Source organism: Euphorbia lathyris, chromosome 7 (assembly GCF_963576675.1).
Source record: "Euphorbia lathyris chromosome 7, ddEupLath1.1, whole genome shotgun sequence".
Lineage (NCBI taxonomy): Eukaryota > Viridiplantae > Streptophyta > Magnoliopsida > Malpighiales > Euphorbiaceae > Euphorbia > Euphorbia lathyris.
The window spans coordinates 33,624,194-33,644,523 of NC_088916.1; the positions used below are offsets into that span (position 1 = coordinate 33,624,194).

General features: G+C 34.7%; 2 protein-coding genes across 2 annotated transcripts; both read right to left on the bottom strand.

The window, feature by feature from the left end:
• Positions 1 to 1,901: 1,901 nt before the first annotated feature.
• On the bottom strand, positions 1,902 to 5,585 carry LOC136235928 (probable serine/threonine-protein kinase PBL7). The gene is made up of 9 exons (XM_066026014.1): positions 4,655 to 5,585; positions 4,446 to 4,579; positions 3,999 to 4,096; positions 3,604 to 3,926; positions 3,099 to 3,509; positions 2,866 to 3,026; positions 2,565 to 2,783; positions 2,329 to 2,478; positions 1,902 to 2,229 (listed from the first exon to the last, which is right to left on the bottom strand). Exons 1-9 carry the CDS (start codon positions 4,827 to 4,829, stop codon positions 2,149 to 2,151), a joined length of 1,752 nt encoding a protein of 583 aa, XP_065882086.1. The 5' UTR covers positions 4,830 to 5,585; the 3' UTR covers positions 1,902 to 2,148.
• Positions 5,586 to 10,921: 5,336 nt separating this feature from the next.
• LOC136235929 (2-oxoisovalerate dehydrogenase subunit alpha 2, mitochondrial-like) lies at positions 10,922 to 14,370 on the bottom strand. Its single transcript, XM_066026016.1, has 8 exons — positions 14,151 to 14,370; positions 12,530 to 12,679; positions 12,091 to 12,431; positions 11,916 to 12,015; positions 11,728 to 11,839; positions 11,509 to 11,648; positions 11,245 to 11,430; positions 10,922 to 11,166 (listed from the first exon to the last, which is right to left on the bottom strand). Exons 1-8 carry the CDS (start codon positions 14,316 to 14,318, stop codon positions 10,999 to 11,001), a joined length of 1,365 nt encoding a protein of 454 aa, XP_065882088.1. The 5' UTR covers positions 14,319 to 14,370; the 3' UTR covers positions 10,922 to 10,998.
• Between the last annotated feature and the right edge of the window lie 5,960 nt (positions 14,371 to 20,330).

Consider the following 20,330-nt stretch of genomic DNA (forward strand, 5'->3'; position numbering starts at 1 on the left):
TCGATATTGTTATGATTGATGTTATGATCTACACGGGTGGAATTCGAGGATGGATACATATACACAAATTGAACTTAAGTTTTAAGTATATTTTATAAGGTTTTGATGACTATCTAATAAACTTAAATTTTGAGTATATGTTATAAAGTTTTGATTAAATCCCTTTATAAAAGTATATATATAGCTATGTTAAGTAAAATTGGTTTTTATGGCTGATAGTTTCTTACTGAGATTTTTGTCTCACATTTTTAAATGTTTTAATGTTTTTAGGTGAGAAAATACAAGATATAGAGAAGGTTACCAACCGATTAGGCGAGGTTTGGAAGTTGGCTGCTTATTGTTAGAATTATGGTTAGAACTTTGGTATTTCGATTGTAAGATAATGATATTTGGATTAATTGGAGACTTCTAAGTATTGATTGTGATCTTTCTATTTCACGCTCGATGCCGATTGAGGTCGTCTAGGGTCGGGTGTGACAATCATTTTACATGTCACCTAAGTGAGCTGGAAGGAGTCGATATGTAACGAAACAAAGACCCAGTCAGCTCGATGTTCAAGTCTTCGCATATGTTTACCAATCCTAGCAAATCTAGCCAACCATTTAGGGAGAGCTAGACGGGACAAATATCAAAATTGTTTAGTATGTTCAGGACGCCCGAGGAAAAAGATAGACAAACTCCATTTTCTTGGAATGTCTTATAAAAACACGGATAACCTTTTGGAGCCTTAGTTATCACATGGCCAGAATGAGGTACGAGAAAGCCTAAATGCTCAAACTCAGGATAGTTAGAAACTATTTCCGTCAATGAGAGATCATCCATGGTACAGGGTTGCTCGTAATTTCGAAGTTAGGAACAATGATCTTTTTCACAGTACCCTCTTCAGCTTGTAGCTTCTTACGACCCATTGTAAAGCAAATAGAAAATAGAAAAGAAGGAAAATTTGAAAGAGGTACTTACTCAAAAAAATTAGGGCAGATGAAAACTTGAAAATGTGGATTGAAGAACTATTAAGAGGCAAAAGCAGCAGAAACGAAATATAGATAGCGATAAAACCTTTATAATGGAAGAAGAAAAACCACAAGAAAAACTAGATGGCATAATTAATGATCACAATTATTGAATTTCACTGTCGTTTCAAAATCCCTGAAAGACGCACAAACAAAGCTAATCAAAACACGCAACTTGGACAACGCATGCCAAACAAAGAGCAATTTCCGAGGAAACTCAAAATGGCACGTGTCAATAAAGAAAGTGTGAGACCAAAGGCCTGAAACAACCGAAGGCAAAAGATAGTTGCTTCACTTCTCCTGCCTGTACTGAACCCTGCCAAAATTCCAAAAGAGGGCATGGGGATATATGATATTGTATAAAACGAATCAGTCACATGGTAGTATGGGAGCCCTCACATACCATATGTTACAGTTTGGACCTTCGGATCAGTCAGGAAGCTTCCATAGAAACCCCCATACGACTAGGTTGAAGACACCACATTAAGGAGGATTTCTCCTAAAACTAGACTCCTAATTGGAGAATGAGTCCCAATACCAAAAGCACTCCTAAAAGAAGAGGGGTTCGGTCCATCCTTATAAATAGACAGGTATGGTCACATCCTACGGTACATTAATACTATAAGCTTACAATTAGTAACGGATTCGCCGGACTTTTGCCTCTTTCTGAACTTTGGTTCTGTTTTACAGATTGATTCTACAAAAACCAACAAGACATTTAGACTCTGACTGACAAATTTATATATGCAGTTATCACTATCATAGTAAGGAAGTTGTCCAAATTTATGTGTCTCTCTTTGATTAGGAGACAATTCATCCATATGCAATGCAATACAAGAATAACAATTACTTATTTAAATAATCAATATACAAAATACAAATCGTGTCCTATTTATATTTTTAATGGAAATTTTGAATCACATCCTAATTAATACCTAATTGGCCCAATGTATGAACTGGATGTATTCTAAATTTGTTCTCTTTTATATATAAATATATATAGAACATTACATAATAATAGAGCTTTAAATAAAATAGATACATAGAAGAAAAGGAATCTAAGTGATGCTGCTGCTCTTTCTCCAAAACCATTTGACTGACCAATAAGAATAAGAATAAGAAAAGATAAATATGTTGTTCATATGTTTGGATAACTTGGTAGTATTTGATCCCGAAAACGATGGATATGGTTATTCTCTCCTTCAAGAAGACGCACAATCTGTATGTATGTATGTATGTAGTATAATCAAATCAAATGAAATAATCAAATAATGTGTGTGTATATATATATAAATAAGTAAAAGTAAAGTAAAATGACCTCCCCCATAGATGGACGTTTTTCAGGGATTGCTTGTATGCATAAATAAGCAGCTTTAGCCATCAGGTATAATTCATATGTGTCATGTGAATCATCCATTCGTTTATCAACCAGTTCATGAAGTGCCAGCCTCTCTATTACTGCTTCCGCCTTATTATATAGTATATATTTATAATTAATGCATGGAAGGAGTTATATATAACATAAAGATAAATGATTGTATCATACGTACGTACCCACTGTCGAAGAGATTGTCTTCCTTCATTTCTTTTAGAATCAACTACTTTTTGACCTGATATTAATTGCAGAAGAATTATCCCAAATGCATACACATCTGTTCTTACTGATACCATTCCATTTTCTGCATATTCTGGAGCTAGATACCCGAGTGTACCCAGAACCCTTGTTTGCACCTCATCACTTGTCCTCCATCGTGCCAGCCCAAAATCCCCCAGCTGATTCATTTTACAAACAACCATTAATTAATTTAAATCCTACATCCAATAACTGTATAAATAAATATTACAAAAAATTCACCATTGGAACGAAGTCATGTGTGAGCAGTATATTTCCAGGTCGGACATCTCTATGAATTATAGGCCCCCCTCTACACTCTTCATGCAGAAATCTCAATCCTTTTGCAGTTCCAATCGCTATTGAGTATCTCTGGTGCCACTCCAGAGGAGTTGCTTCCTCATCTGTCAAGGGATGGATATACATATATTAGCAACCTCCTTAATTGATAATATCTATAGTATAATTGTACTCACCAAATAAATGCCAATCCAGAGATTTGTTGCAAATATACTCATAAACCAGAATGTTAAGGTTCTCCTTACAACAAAAACCCAAAAGCATGACGATGTTTTTGTGGCGAGCAAAGTTCAAGACATAAACCTCAGACTGAAATTCTGCAAAACCTTGACTGCTTGCTTCTTTGTGTACCTTTGCTGCTATGAGTTGTCCATCTCTAAGCTCACCCTTGTATACATGCCCATATCCACCTTCTCCTAATAACTTCTCCTTTGAAAAATCTTCAGTTGCTTCTTGAATCTCTGCAAAACTGAATCTCATTGTATCTTTTATATACAATTCAGTCCTTGCCCCACATGCTGAACACAAAATAGGTGCATCTGATGCTTGCCGTCCTGACCCATATTTTTTGTTCTTTTGCCTCCAACCTTGATGTTTGTTTGTTATCACCAATATATTATTAATTCATGAATTCTCAAATTGGTCAAACCACATATTTATATATATAATTAGATTGCTGACCTGATTTAGAGGTCCCAAAATCGGATGAAAAAGTAAGTTGATCCAAAGAAGAAGAAGTAAACATGTTGGTGGTTTCAAGGGAATTGGGGAATGGTGAGAAGCTTCTAATAGTGCTTGATATAACACATTGTCCATCGATTTCAGGAGCTGCTTGATTCAGCAGAGGAACATGTTTGGACAAGGAATAAAAGGTTTTATGTTCAATAGGATCTGTTTCATTTGTAGCATGAAGTCTCTTTACTTCCACTGTTAAGTTGTCCTGGATTAGTGCAACTTTGCAAGGTATTTGTTTAAGATAATACTTCAAATCTCTTCTAAGATGCCTGTTCAACAACTAATTAATTAATTACACCAAATCAATGGCAGACCAAATGAGAATATTTAAATATACCAACCTATCCAGAATAACCCAAGCTGCATTATATGATATAACTTCTTGAATAATAACATGCTTGGTTGGAGTTCCAGCTGTAACTTTAACTTCAATGGTTACCTATTTTCTCAAACAAAAACACAAAAATACAGTAGAATGAAATAATTAATGCAATTCAAAATTAATGTTCATGTATTAATGAAAATTTGGACAAAAGCCTAGATAGATGAAGTCCAACATTGTCAACCCATATGTATAAATATAGCATAGTGATATGACAAGTCCAACATTGTCAATCCAAATACAAATTTGAAATTGAACTTTGTAAACTAACTCAACCTTAGAGACTCTTATTCTTTCCAGTAGTAATCAACGATAAAAGTTAAAGATTGTCTTGTCTTGTGAAGAGAAAAGGAAAAAGTGTCCATGTAATACATAAATGATGAATGTGAAGAAATGCATTAATTACCCCTTCATCTTCACAAACTTGTGCAGTTTGCAACAGCATGTTTACGTAGACTTCAATTTTCCTTGTAACTTGTTCTTCCATCACTCGGGCATTTGCTCCCCCAAAAGATTCAGGACAGGGTTTCATATAACCCACTAATTAATTCATAAAACACAAACTCAGTAGTATAATTCAACAACAACATTAGAATTAGAATTAGATTCACTTACTGGGATTAGTCAACTTGTGAAGAACTCCGAGAACAATAAGCGTATCCCCTCCACGAAGAATGTCGCCTCTCATTCTGACTTCATCAATGGTGCGTTGAAGCTCGTGTACTCCTCGATCTTTTGTGGCATCATAAGCTATAACTACATGAGATGGCGAAAGAGGACTCTCCATCATATTCTCTATACAGAATACAATTACAAGAACGATTAATTATAAAGAAGCAAACATTTGAAGAGAATGGGATTGGCCATCCAATCAAAAATTAATTAGAGTCTGGAAATGAAGAATGAAAGAGGAGTAGGAATCGAGGAGAAAGAGTAGATTCGGGGAATAAAAAAGGAATGATGCTTCCAGCATATCCTATTCCTAACAGGAGGAACATTTTTGGATGAAGATAATTCCAATGAGATGATTATAAGCTACTTGATGACTCACTCCCTTCATGCTTTCCTTGTCTTCTCATTCTTATGCAATTCTTTACATTCAAACTAACCCCAACTCTCATTTGCGGCTTTTTTTTTTCTTTGCTAAATAACTTATTAATCTTTGTTTTTTTCTACGAGTCTTAGTTAAACTCAACAACATATTCTCAATCTTTCATAATTTTATTTGTCAAAAAGTTTAAGTTCGTTACTTTGAATTTGTCTCATTTTATCAACTAAAAAATTATTATACATTTTGATGAGGGCATCTTTTTAAGAAACCCAAGCCAAAACCGAAGGCGGACTCACATGGTGTGTCACCTTAGCCACACGTTGTGTGAGGCAATCTAGAGAAAAAGGTGCACCAGAAGAAGGAACCACGCGACGTGTGAAACCTCCACCCGCCATGTAAATGGACTGCTGAAGCTCCTAGAAATTTTGAGGAAATTCATATGGCGGGTGGCTATCTTCACACGTCATGTGACATCTGTTGAAGAGACCGTCAGTCCAAAATCAAATAGCCACATGACGTGTCAAATGGACCACACGCCATGTGGGAGTCCTTCGCTGTCAATGACACAAACCTACCACCATACTACTCCAACTTATTTACCTTTTTGCCATTGACTATTTATTGTCTTGTCATTTGGCCTAATGACTGATCTGCCATTAGTTTCCTTTCCTCCCATATCACCCCTATTATGTAAATAGAATTCGTAACCCTAGTAAGGGCTTTTAGGTCTTTTGTTATCTAAATGTGGGAGGTATTTAAGCTCATAATTTTGTAAGGATGAACAACTTTTTCAATCAAAAACTCAAATTCCTTTGGAAGCAAGGTTTGTAACCTTTAATTTGGGATTAACTCGTACTAGTTTAGCTAGTGAAGAAATGTCTTTGTTGATTTATAATGAAAATCAACTCTATCGTCATGAATCTGTATCAGTTGGTATCAGAGCCAATCATTTTCCTAACCCGAGACTTCTTCAATGGTTCAATCGAGGCTACCACAAAAATCAATGGAAGTTATAGACAAGAAGTTTGAGGATGTCAAAGCCGACATAAGAGAGATTAGGGAGTTATTAATGAAGCAAACTCAGGCTCAAACAGAGAGGCAAAGACGTTTCGAAGAACAAATGAAAGTCTCCATGGAAAGCTTCAAGCTAGAAGTGCGGAATATGATCCAACAACCCCCCAGAGGTCCTAACCGGAGGAATTAAGAGATTCTGATACCCCAACCACAAAGACAACCCACCCCACCACAGTCAACTCCACTAAGGCAGAACCTAGAACCACAACATTCGTATCAAGTGGGCCCACGAGCTCACGAGGTAAGGAGACCAAACTATATTATTGTGCATAATGAGGATAGCAGTATCGATACTTTTGATGGTGTTGGAAATGTTGGGAATGTTGGTGTTATTGGTAATAGAAATGTGGATATTGTTTGGGGGAACCCGTATTTTGATGATGATCATACTAGGAGAGGATATCTCGGAAACTTCGATCAGGATGATGCCTTCAAGCTTAAAATTGACTTGCCCTCGTTCGGAGGTGAGTTGGATATAAAAGGGGTTCTTAGATTGGATATCTAAGGTGGGTGGATGAGCGAAAAGTACGGTTAGTAGCTTAGCGATTGAAGGGAGGTGCTTCGGTATAGGGGGATCAAGTAAGGGAAGAAATAAGAAGAGGGGGAATGGAGCCTATTAGATCTTGGCTTCAGATGAGGACTATGGACAGTATATTTACAACTCGTGTCGTGGGTGTTCACAAGGCATTAAGAGCGTCCATGAGTATACCTCAGAATTCTTATGACTTTCGACAAGGGCGAACTTGTTGAAAACCGAAAGTCAAAAAACTTTTACGTGTCTTGAAGGGTTACGATATAACATTCAAGATAGGATTTGTATGCAAATGGTAATTCGGGTGCAAGATGCTCAGAATTTAGCTCTTAAGGTCGAATCACAATTGAGTATGAGAGCTCAAGATATCTATCGAAGATTCGGTGGTGATGGTCCGTATATGGGGAGAGATGCTTTGAAGACGGTAGATGAAGATATTGGAATTCGTACCCTATGATAATATCCAATAAAGAGGGGATCAATGGAAGTATTTTGGAATACATTTGAATGAAAGTCAAAAAAGTCATAGAAAATGTCAAACTGTCCTAGGTAAAAAGTCGACATTTTAATCGAAGTCGAGTTAGGTCCCAAATATCAAAGAAATTCATAGTGCTCTTCATGAGCTATCCAGCACCGTGTGGCACGCCTAAATCGAAAGTCTAACGAAGAAGTTATGACCTGCAGAAGTTTTGGTCAAACTCGATGTTTGATCCTAAAGTTGAATTTTTATACGGATAGAATTAGTCTTAGAGGTCTTATAAAGTAGTGTTCTTCTAGTCTTAATGGTTTCAACGCAATTAACCGTGTGCATGATTCCGATGCCAAACGAGAAAGTTATGATCTAGCAAAGTTTTCTGGTGGTTTGGGCTATGTCTGGACTGCACCCTGCCATGGCAGAGTATGTGTTGTGGGGTACCCTGCCGTGGCAGGGTGCACGCAGTTTTGAAGAAATTTCGAATTCTAAATTTTCCACCTATTTTAAGCGTATCTAATTAGCTTCTTGATCACAAAATTAGGGAACATCAATTCATATTCGGTTGTGGATTGATTCTAGGAGCTTTAATAAGATTCAAATCCATTTAATTGGATTTAAATGCCTTTTATTTCCTATAAGTAGATAAGAACGAATTAGGGTTAGGGTTAGCTACAATTAATCATCTCATAGCCTTCCTCTTTCCCCAACTAAGCTTCTTTAAGTTAGAAACACAAGAGTTAAAAAGAGATTAGAGTTTTAAGGTGAAAAATCCTACGCTGAATCACCAAAAACTAGGAACTTTCGATTAGGTTTAAAATTTCAATTGTATCTTTACACTTCCATTGAGAATCCTCAATTCAAAAAAGTAAATTTTGAAGGCGATTCATGAGTTTCGAATTGATTCTTTACGTTTTGTTTACTTTAGATCATTTCACGAGTTTTAATTGTGTTTTTCTTTAATTTTTTTATTCCTAGATGTTATGATACTGATATAACGAGTTTATATGTCGTGCATATAAATATAAAAGAAACATTTTTACAAAAAGAACTTTAACAGGAAAAATGAATTTGTAGCATCCCAATAGGGATACCTTGCCACAGTAGGGTACAGTCTGCCATGGCAGGGTGCAAGCCCATAGGCACCTTGTCATGGTAAGGTGTAGTGCATATTATGCCAAAATCACATGTTTTGCCCATTTTACAATTCTTCACCGTGCATTTTTTGTGTTTTCGAGTTTTAAATCTTTTTATATGCTTTAACTTTAGTACACCATGCTTAATGTGATGATAATCTATTTTTGGTATGTAAAATCATTTTAAATAAGATTCCTTCGTATTTTAATGATCTTTAAGGGTTAACCAAAGCATGTTTTAGCGGTTTAATGTTTTATCATTATATATATGTTGAAAGTTTACTGATGTGTTTACTTTGAATGAGTTAAAGGATGAACCGAAGGTTGTGGCGCGAAATTTGTCTTGTAGATGAGACCTTGCTGCTGCAGTGTGTGTCCTTAGAGGCACCCTGCCACGGCAAAGTATGACCAAAATATAGACTTTTTATCCTGTTCTTACTTTTTTGTTATTGTTAATTGATTTTATGTGCAACCAATTCTATTTCAACAAGGTCAAAAGGGAAAGAAGTCTCGGGAATGGTCGAGTTTGTTTATAAATGTCAATTTAATTCCGTTTTGGTAATTGTTTGTATTAATTTACCCTTTTTACTTGCTTCATCTGCTTTTTTCAGTAATCCCTAATTAAAATTAGGGTTAATACACATATTTACCCTTATATTTTTACGTTTAAACAGATATACCCTTATATCAAATAAACACATAAATTTATCCTTAAACTTTCAAAAAAAAAAAAAAAAAAAACAGCAAATTTACCCTAATTTAAACCGAACCCTTAGTTGGCAAACACCGTTAACAAGCTTTGTCTTCCTCCTAAATATACTCTTCTCTCACTGTTGCCCTTTCTTTTAAATCTTTCTCTCTCTACTTCCATCTTTTGCTTTCTCTCTCTATCAACTAAATCCCTGTTAGACTCGATCTACCCATCCAATCTTCACCTTTTTTTTTGTTGCTTTCTTCTCTATTGCTCTCTAAGGTTTTGATTCCTTTATACATCCTCTATCCTTCTTCCTCAATCATATTTCTTGAATATATTTCAGCTAATAGCATGATTTCTGTGAAAAACAATTTCTTAAATTGTTTTGTTTCTCAATTTTCTTTTTATTTTAAGAAAAGGACACCAAAGGAATTAAAGAAAAAAAGAAAGAAGAAAGGAACAGGCGTATTTGATAAATATGGTTTTTGGCATTTGGATTTTATGCCTTTAAAATAGGCTATTATTCTTTCTTGAGTGGCATCTGATCGATTTGCAGAATTACTTATCAGCTTTATTCTAATAAATATGTAAGCTTTTGTTGTTCATAAGTTTGTTTTAACTGATAAAATTGTATGTAGTTTCTAGCATATGACACTTCACTTGCTCTTGCATCATGAATTGGATTTACTTTTCTTTAAATTTTCTTAGGAAAAATAAACAGTTTCGGTTGAGAGAGGTTGAAGAAGGTGATTTTGCTGTGTTTTTTTTTTTTTTTTTGTAAAATGAGAAGTTGAAGAAGGTGATTTTGTAAAATGGAGCTGGTGGAGGAGGCAAAGACCAGACGTGAGTGAATGGAATGGGTGAGGGATTTAATTAAGAATTGACAAAAAAATCCAGACTTATTTCACTTGACTTGCTAAGCTGAAAGGGGGTATAGTAGTCATTTAATGAGATGTGTAAAGGTGCTACTAACGTGTTATGCTAAATAAGCATTTCTATTTAGCTTAGGGTATATTTGTTGTTTTCCGAAAAGTTTAAGAATAAATTTATGTGTTTATTTGATATAAGGGCATATTTGCTTAAACCTGAAAATACAGGGGCAAATATGTATATTAACCCTTAAAATTATCGTTCTTATTTCTACAAAATATGTTTATTCTTTAACATCATTTATATTTCTACAACATAATTATCGGAAGAACAATGTTTTGTTGCGTGCAATAAATTTTTTATTTTTTATATAGATTATTTTTATTAATTTGTGTAACATATTTTTTTATTTTATAGCTATGAGCAATTTTACACTTAACATCTAAAATGATGCAATTTATTCCCCTAATGTTGGCAGCCAAAAACATTTTTACCCCTAACATTGACAAGTTGGGTCAATTTGAGAAATAATTTATCAAACTTTTTTCTTGGTCATGAATATTGTCATCTACACTTCATATTTGCATCATTTTATCATCATTAGTAACAGATCAAAAATATATGATTAGACGTGAAATTTTTTTTAAGGAAATAAAAAAATATATTGTCTTTTGCACGAGTTTGACAAAAAAAATTTAAATATTTCGTCGAATTTATAAATATTAATTTTCAATTTTATTATTAAATCACAAAAAAAATATGAAATATCTTTTTTAGAACTACTGGTACATGCAATTGGTGTAGAATAAGAATTAAAATATTTATACTTTCTATTAATATTTGAAATCGACCAAACTTGTCAATGTTAGAGGTAAAATTGTTCTTAGCTGTCAGCGTTGCGGTTAAAATTTTCCCCATTTTAGACGTTAAGACTAAAATTATTCCTAGGTGTAAACGTTATGGGCATTTTTTCACATTTTTCCTTTTATAATTTCATTGTTGATTAATTTAAAACATGTCCATTTTAGATATTTTAAATCCGAACAGCAACAGTTCAATATAATTTTACCAAACACTAGTAATTAAACAACTAATAACAAGCTTGCTGCAACTGCAAACACGAAGGCAGTTTACAGAGGAACATCAGATGGATAGTCTTGTGGATGTTTACTGATAGTTTGTCTGAGATGTTTCTCTTGCTCGTAAAGATTTAATGGGGGATTATCATATACATCTTCAAACATGTGTTTAAGCTCAGGTTTTTCTGTTCTTTCTGCAATTTGAATTGCTTGCAATAGCTGCACAACACAACATAAATGATATTGACATGATTGTAACATACTACATTTATGAAACCTTAAAATGATTGAGCTCACCTCCTTCCTGATGCTGCTTCTCAGCTCCGACTCTTGTTTTTGACTCCACCAGCCATTTTTTTCGACCCATTTTCTATATTTATTGACAGGGTTTCGCGCCATTTTCCAGTATTCAATCTCATCTACTGGTCGATACTTTGTTGAATCATCTGATGTGGAGTGGTGTCCTACTCTATATGTCAGGGCCTGAATCATATTTTAAAACTTCAAAAGCTCTTATACAATTAATACAAATGAAAAAGAAAAGTGACTACTCCATCTTACCTCAACTAAAATAGGTCTATTTTCATTTACAGCAATTTTGCGAGCCTCCCGAATGGTTCTGTAAACAGCAAGAGCATCATTGCCATCTACTCTGATGCTTTGGATGCCATAAGCTTGACCTTTGACAACAATTCCATCACCTGCAAATATGTGAAGGCTTGCCTACTTATTGGAATTATTACAAGTAAATGATGGATTTAGAAGAGATGGAAATATTACTTCGGAATTGCTCTGCTACACGGGTACTAATAGCCCAGCCATTGTTGCGACATATGAAAACAACAGGAGCCTCCATAACTGCTGCAAAGTTCAAAGCAGCATGAAAATCACCCTGAAAAGAAATATTGAAATATTATTAAGAATTAGAAATGGTATATCAGAATGGAGAGATATGGATGATATGATACCTCACTTGTACCGCCATCTCCAATATATGTGACTACACAGGCATCCTTTTGATCCATTTTGAGAGAATAAGCAACACCAACAGCTTGAGGAAGTTGAGTCCTGCCATTATTAAGTTAAGAATGGTTGTTATGGCATGATAGAAATAGAAAGAGGGTCGGATTAGAGGGTACGTACGCTATAGGAGAGGAAACAGTGAAGTAATTGAGGGTGTTAGAACCATAATGGATAGGCATTTGCCTGCCTTTTCCATAATCAGCCTTATTTCCGAAGCACTGATTGGCAAATTCCTCAAGAGTAAAACCGCGCCATAATAGAACTCCAGGTTCCCGGTACTGAGGCAAGACAATATCACGTGCACAAAGAGCAGCAGCTGATGCTACGCTAATTGCTTCTTCACCTATCGATGTCAGATAAAAGGAAATTCTACCTTGCCTTTGTGCTTCAAAGAATATGGTATCCATTATTTGAAGAGTCAACATTTCCCTGTAAATCTTTACTGCTACTTCTTCTTTCACCTAATAATAATATTCAATTGTACTGGATTAACATGCATATTCCTATTAAAAAAAAAAAAAAAAAAAGTGGATTAAACAAACTTGTATGCTTTGCAAACCTCATCAAAATCAAAATCGGTATCTCGTAGTAGGTCTCCATCGTCCGAAATAACCCGATAACAGGCTACTCTCTTCCCATTTGAATATGATTGTGATATAAATCTCATTTCAGGTGTATATGTAACCTTTCCACCAGGATAATCCAATACCTGTAACCAAACAAAATCAATTCATAAACATTCTAATGGGCCTAAGCTCAAGCCCAACAGATAGCTTCCTAATTTACAATCATTTTCTTTCTTTGGGAATACTTGAGAGGATGCTTTATTAGCAATCAATTCTCAATGACTAGTTTGATAATTGAATTCATATAATTTGGTTTCAATGTTACATGAATGAATGAATGAATAAGCTAATTAATACTTGCAGTTCCATTAAATAGTACATCCTTTTCATCCTCCACTCAATCAATCACTTTATTTATCTGTTTGCATTCATACATAGTAAATACGGCTTTGTGGAAAATGATTTCTCATCCTTTAGTTTCAAAAAATGAAATCAAATATCAATAACCACATAACATGTAAAACAAGTTAAAGAATTAAAAGTAACTTTTCAATACTTGGATTATTTCACAACATTTATAAATTTAAATAAAATTGAATTATCAATAACAAACAGAACCCAACTTTAATTTAATTATAAAGAGAGAATGAATTTCAAGTCCGGACAACAAGGCCATGCTCTAAAAGCTATCCTATTCGGATAAGCATTACAATTAGATTTAGAAGCCCCTCCCTACCCAAGATAAGGTTTAAGACTATCCAATTTCATTTATATAATATCACTAAATATTTCTTTTCCTAAAAAATATTAAACTCTTCTATTTTATTTTATTTTATAAATCCATATACAAATTCTACAAAGGATCTAATGCATTTTTTGTTTAAATAAAAGGAAATGGATTCTTTCTTTTTTCTAGTATTCAAATTCGTTAAAAACATACAAATTTTGTTTGGCGACTTGTGGACTCTTATAAAGATTAGTCAAGTTTTAAGATGAAAGATTTACAAAATGTTAACAATAATAATAAAGCTAAACACATGGAAACAAAGATTAATTGGAAGATTATTTATCTAAAGATGAGTCTCGAATAATCGAAAAATCCAAAAACCTAAAAATAATAATAAAGCTGAAGATATGCAATCACACATGCATAGTTGGGCTACAACTACCGGCAGGCAATATAGTCGGGAAATTGATACAACAACAACAAGGAATTACTCATGAGCTCCGATCACAATCTCCAAAACTATAGGTGCTAATAAATAAGCAAATAGGAATTGAAATTTCTATGGAAAACAAAACAAAACCAAATCAAATTTCAGACCATCACATCTATTTTCTTAATGCCCATATTTTAAATTTTAAACTGCTAAAAATTATATATATGGTAAAGAGATATAATAGTTTTTTTTTTTTTATCACAATCGAATAATAAGGACAAAACAAATTTAAAGTAAATAAAACCAAAATTATGGTAATATTAGCACATCTAAAGAAAATATCTGGTAATATTATCACAGAAAAAAAAAGTTTATTCATACATGGATTTTTTTTTTTTAAAAAAGAAAAAAAAAATCGAGGGAAAGTTAATTTGAAAAAGAAAAATGGAGATACCTGAGGTTTTTGATGAATGTCGGCAGAGTAGAAGGAATCGAGTTTGTTGGATATGAATCGACGAAAGAAAGAATTGGGAGGCAATGCGTTAAGAAAAGATGGTTTTTGATTGAAAGAAATCCTGAAAGAATGATAAATGGTTTTTGATTTTGTGAGCCAAATTGCCATTATGGTAAATTAGAAAGCTGGTTGTGTTTGTGATGATTTTAATTTATGGAGATGAAGGGTATGTATGGACACGTGGGTTGTCCAAACAGAAATAGAATGAATGAATCCCTTTGCCCCGTTGGATGTGACGCATCCTTCATTTGTCCTAATCACCAAAACCAAATTCCTTTAACCAACTTACTTCTACACTCTTTCCATCCTACCTACACTTTCTTTTGATATCTATATATCGTGGACAGCCTCTAGCTATCTGTCGACCGTACGATACTACTAATTTCTCATTCGATTAATAGTTCAGTTTTAACTTCTATTGCTTAGCTCGAATGCTAGGCAAAGTAATGGAACGAAAATAAAGGATATTGCACAAAGTCTACAAAGGTTAATTATACATAAGGTTATTACTTGCAACATGATCTCACAATTTTGGTCGATGCTCACAAATGAGCTCATACTCCTATTTATAGGCTACAAACTCATCTTAGGAACATTTCACATATTTATAATACTTAAAAGATTGGAAAAGTCTAGAGAAAAAAGAGTTCAGAAGAGTTGGAGAAATTCTTAAATGCCCCTTTGAAGTTTCTTGGCCGTTCTAGCATACTCCGGGCGATTCTGGCCCGTTCTGGCCCACTTCGAGCTCGTCCGACAGATTCTGGCCCACTCTGGTCCCGTCTAGAAGATTCTAGCACACTCTGGGTCCATCTGGAACGTTCTGAGGCCATAGCTCGCAGACTTGAGGTTCACTAGACGAAGTCTCTTGTAGCTTGATATATGTCCAATTCAACAATGAAATGCTCACTTTAGTACTAGGTTATTTAGTTCATTTAATTGCTATTTTAGGTGTTATGGCTTGTTTTGGTATGATTTATCTCCATAAGATTAAAATGAGCAGAATTGGACTTAACTTGAAGCAAATTTGGAGTAGAAAGGAATTTTGGAGCTGAAACAAAGGCAGAGTTAGTCTTGTCCAAGACTAAGGATTTTGGGATTGCTGCAAATTTCTGAATTGATAATGACTATTTTCCTATTCAATCAAGAATGAACCTGGACAACTAGAGATGACTAAGCATGCACGAAATTAGGAGATATGGCATATTAGGAAGGATTCCTATTGTGATTAACACTCTATTATTTTACTAATTCTCCTTAGCTATCTTTTAGGAAGGATTTTTACTACTTAAACATCAGACTTTACGTTTGAGTAGGCAGTTTTAGTTTTAGCTTTTAGTCCTTTTGTTCTCTCTTTACAACAGAAAAGTATTGTTTTCCATGACTATTCATAGCAGAATCTTATTTTCAGATAAGGCTTAATTCAAGGATAAGATTTCTTAAGTATTTTAAGATCGTTTTACTTCTATCATTCTTCTTTATTCTGTATCACTTACTCATTCACTGTGTTTAGGGATTTCATCTCAATTGTTATTTTATATTTGAGTGATAGCGCCGATTGTTCATTGATTAAATTAACATACGACTATTTGATTAGACTAATGAATCGTGGAGTCATTGTTTATTTGAATCAAAGCAATTAGTGATTGATATCATAAAGTTGAATTTTAGATTGTATTCGGAGATAAATCAGATTGACAAACTGAAACCCCTCCACGTGACATCAATACATCAAGGTTCAATTTTATCATATCAATTGAATGATTAACTAATTTTTTAAATCGATATCGCTGAGAATCGGTTGTCTTAAATTAGGTTCTTCTATTTCATAACATTGTTAACGGATTGAATCTTAGCCGCTGAGAAAATTGTAGTAATTAATATTTAAGAGTTTGGAACCAACATAAACTTCTATTGAACTTCAGAAAATTTATACATCAATACAGACATCAGTTACAACTGACTTCCATAACTTCTCCTAAACATATGCAATAACTAAATAACTTCTTCTGAATTCAAAATAATTAAATAAAACATTATCTCATAATAAATTAACTAAGGCACATTTCCAACAAACTCCTCCTTGCCTTAGTATTTACAAAACCTTCTGGCTGCTCAACAAAAATTTCTTCATGAAGATAGCCATTTAGAAAGGCTGATTTAACATCCAATTGGTAAAGCTTCCACCCATTTTGTGCATCCAATACCAATAACATTCTGATGGTGTCCAAGTGTGCAACAGGAGCAAAAGTTTCTGAAAAATCCACCCCAAAAACTTGACTATACCCTTTATCAACTAGCCTCGCTTTGTGTTTGTTGACAGAACCATCAGCATTGAGTTTGGTTCTGAAAACCCATTTAACTCCAATTTTCTTTCTATTTTGAGGCAAGTCAACTAGCTCCCAAGTGTCATTCTTCTCAATCATACGAAGCTCCTCTTTCATGGCTTCTATCCATTTGTCATCCTTCTCGGCTTCTTTAAATTCCGAAGGCTCAAAAACAGCAACATTACTTCTTTCATAGATATCAGATAGAGATCTTGTGCCACGAACAGGAACATCATCGATCTTTTCATCAAGAATCTGCAAATTTGTTGGAGATTGCCTTTCAAGTGACTCCTCCCAACTCCATTGTTTATCTTCCATGAACTTGACATCTTGGCTCACAATAATTTTCCCATTTTGTGGTTGGAAAATTCTGTAAGCTTTTGAAGTGCTGCTATAGCCAATAAAGATGCCTGGTTCTGCCTTCTTATCGAGTTTGTCTCGCTTCACCTGTGGCACATAAGAAAAAAAGAGACAACAAAAAATTTTCAGATTTTGAAAGCATGGTTTATAACCAAACCAAGCCTCAAATGGTGTTTTTCCTTGCACAGCTCTAGTGGGCAGCCTGTTTAGTAGAAAAACTGCAGTACTCGCTGCTTCCGCCCAAAGACTTTTTGGCAATTCCTTTTCATGAAGCATGCATCTAGCCATCTCCATGACACTCCGATTCTTTCTCTCACTTACATCGTTCTGTTGTGGTGTGTAAGGTGTTGTAAGTTGATTGCTAACATGACTTGCTGGTGTTGCTTGCTCATCCTCCATCAAATTCAATGCAAAACTTTTGGCTTTCATCTTCACTTTAAACACATCTTTGCCCCTTGTATCCTTGATGAAGCACCACTTGTCTTCAAAAATAACTTTGAAGCCCTTTTCAACAAGCTATCCAACACTAAGCAAGTTTTGATCAATGTCAGGCACGTATAAAACATCAGTAATATGTTTTACACCTGCTAAGCTTTCAATGGCCACTGTTCCCTTTCCTTTCACTGAGATAAACTCACCATTTCCAATTTTGACTTTAGAAATTAGAGTTTTATCTATTTCTGTGAAAAGAGTTTGATCGTTGGTCATGTGATTTGTGCAACCACTATCTATCAACCACGCATCACTGGAGCTGTTGTTAATTGCAAAACACGTTGCCACAAAGAGTTTCTCTTCATCTTGTTCTTCTGTAACTTTTGCGGCTTCAGTTTGTTGTGATCTGCAAACCTTTTCCATGTGGCCCATATTACCACATTTCCTGCACTTGATGTCAGGCCGCCACCAGCATCTTTTTGCCATATGATTCATCTTCTTGCAATATGGGCAAGGTGTGCTCACATAATTTTTGTTATCACTGCTGAACTTGTTATTCTTCTTCTCCTTGTAATTTTTGTCTGTGCTGCCTCCTGAACTTTCTGTTTTGGCCTTGAAAGCACCCTCTACCATTTCTTCTTTTCTCATCATTCTCCTTTGCTCTTGAGCCTATAAAGCATTTACTAATTCTGCCAAAGATATGTTTGACAGATCTTTAGACTCCTCCAAAGAAGAAATCTTAGACTCATATTTTTCAGGCAAAGTAACAAGGATTTTTTGGACAATTCTCTCATCAGAGAACTCCTTACCAAGCAGCCTGACTTTGTTAACAATGCCCAACAACTTGTCACAATAGTCTTTAATTGTTTCTGACTCTCTCATCTTCAGCATCTCAAATTCTCTAATCAAATTGAGCACTTGCATGTTCTTGGTTCTTTCATTTCCCTGGTACTCCTTCTTGATGTAGTCCCATATTTCTTTTGCTGATTCCATACTCATAATTCTAGTAAATATGGTGTTGGAAACAGAAGAAAAAAGACAGGCTTTAGCTTTTGACTTCCTTGTCTTTCTCTCCTTATGATTCTTTATCTGTGCCATTGTTGGATTTAGTGGAAGCGGAGCAACTTCATAATCTTCTTCTACAGCCTCCCAAAGATCCAATGCTTCAAGATAAACCTTCATTTTAATAGCCCAAGCTTGATAATTCTGGCCATCAAAAACTGGTGCAGCAACATGATTAAAAGATACTGCATCTGCTTCCATTCTCACAGATCCCTCAAGATAATATGATCTACCAATTTGTAGTAATTAATATTTAAGAGTTTGGAACCAACATAAACTTCTATTGAACTTCAGGAAATTTATACATCAATACAGACATCAGTTACAACTGACTTCCATAACTTCTCCTAAACATATGCAATAACTAAATAACTTCTCCTGAATTCAAAATAATTAAATAAAACATTATCTCGTAATAAATTAACTAAGGCACATTTCCAACAAAAATGTTATTTGTTAATTAGGAATCGGTTATAGTCTTACGTAACCAATTCAGTAATTTGGAAGAAATAATCCAAACTAATCTAATATGCGATTTTGAAGAATAATCCTTTCTGCCAATGATCAAATCTCCCTTTGTTTAATTTTTTGTCTTCTTGGTTATTAATTTAGTTAAAGCAGTAGTAATCCTTTGGGTTCGACCTTTACTTGCTCTTTTGCAATCTATTTTCGGTCTATTAGTTTTTTTCAATGTTCTCTACAAGCTCATCACCAAGTGCATTGTGAATCGGTTGAAACCCTTCTTAAAGTCTATAATCAGCCCGAGCCATAGTAGTTTTGTGCTTAGACGACAAATTTCTGATAATGTGATTCTTCTGCAGGAAACTGTCCACTCCATGCGGTTCAAGACTGGGAAGAAAGGGTTCATGGTTATGAAACTTGACCTTGAGAAAGCTTATGATCGGGTTTGTTGGAAATTTCTATACGATATATTAGAGGTACTAGGTCCCAGCTTTGCTTGGGTGAACCTTATTATGAACTGTGTTGCTTCTTCTAACCTGAGTCTGCTTTGGAATGGGGAAAAACTTTCCGACTTCACCCCGACAAGGGGTCTCTGTCAAGGGGAAGATGCGCCTCCGAGCGGTCGCTCTAGAGACTCACTAAGGGATAAGTGTACCCTATTGTTATCAAGTAATAATCTGGACAATTCCAGGTATATAATCTATAGGATTTATACCACAAGTACCAAATTACTAAGCTTCTAATGTTATCTAGGCTATGGGGGGTTTGAGATTGATGGTTTTAAGTTAAACTACTCCTAATTAAGTTAAATCTACTCCTAAATGATCTTTAGCAAGGTAAATTAACCTGGAATGAGATGGGGTGATACGATAATATCAATTCCAATCCTATTTTAACATTCAATTGTTAACCTAAACCGAGTCACTTATGCCTAAGGCGATTAACCCTACTTATCCTTTTATGGTTCCTAGCGCGTGATTCCCTTGTAAGGTCGAAACTAGATCTGAGGCTCAGAAATTTGGGTTTAATCTTCCATAAGGTTGTCAATCTTATAGGCTCTGACTTAGTCAGATTCAAGACGATATTTAGATTTATGAATGAGCAACCCAGAAAGGCAAAGTATGAGCAGAAAAGCGATAACAATCAATTGAACAAAATAAAACTTAGATTAATATTAAAGATGAAAAATTGTTTGTCACGAGGATACAATTAGCCTAGGATTCATAGAATGGATCAGAGACAAACAGATATAAAAGAGAAAGAAATCTCTTTCAGGGAACCTATCGACCATTGCAGACGTCTTCCTAGGACTTGAAGGATGGAAGCCTTGAATAATCCGCTTGGAGCACGGGGGTTGGTGTTCTTCAATAGCAGACGAAGGAAGGAGGAGGATTCTTCAAGGTTGAGGCAAGGGCTTCTTTACATAAACTAAAGATATTAAATATAATGATAAAAAGTTCTATTTATAGTTGTAGTTTCG

Bases quoted from the DNA above. Each gene is read 5' to 3' on its own strand.
- LOC136235928 (XM_066026014.1), bottom strand. From the start codon at position 4,829: ATGATGGAGAGTCCTCTTTCGCCATCTCATGTAGTTATAGCTTATGAT. The intron at 2,479-2,564 runs GTACGTACGTAT...CTATATAATAAG, and splicing joins GACAATCTCTTCGACAGTGG to GCGGAAGCAGTAATAGAGAG. The intron at 2,230-2,328 runs GTCATTTTACTT...ACATACATACAG, and splicing joins AACGTCCATCTATGGGGGAG to ATTGTGCGTCTTCTTGAAGG.
- LOC136235929 (XM_066026016.1), bottom strand. From the start codon at position 14,318: ATGGCAATTTGGCTCACAAAATCAAAAACCATTTATCATTCTTTCAGG. The intron at 12,016-12,090 runs GTACGTACCCTC...TAATAATGGCAG, and splicing joins ACTGTTTCCTCTCCTATAGC to GACTCAACTTCCTCAAGCTG. The intron at 11,649-11,727 runs GTAATATTTCCA...ACATATTTGCAG, and splicing joins TGTAGCAGAGCAATTCCGAA to GTGATGGAATTGTTGTCAAA.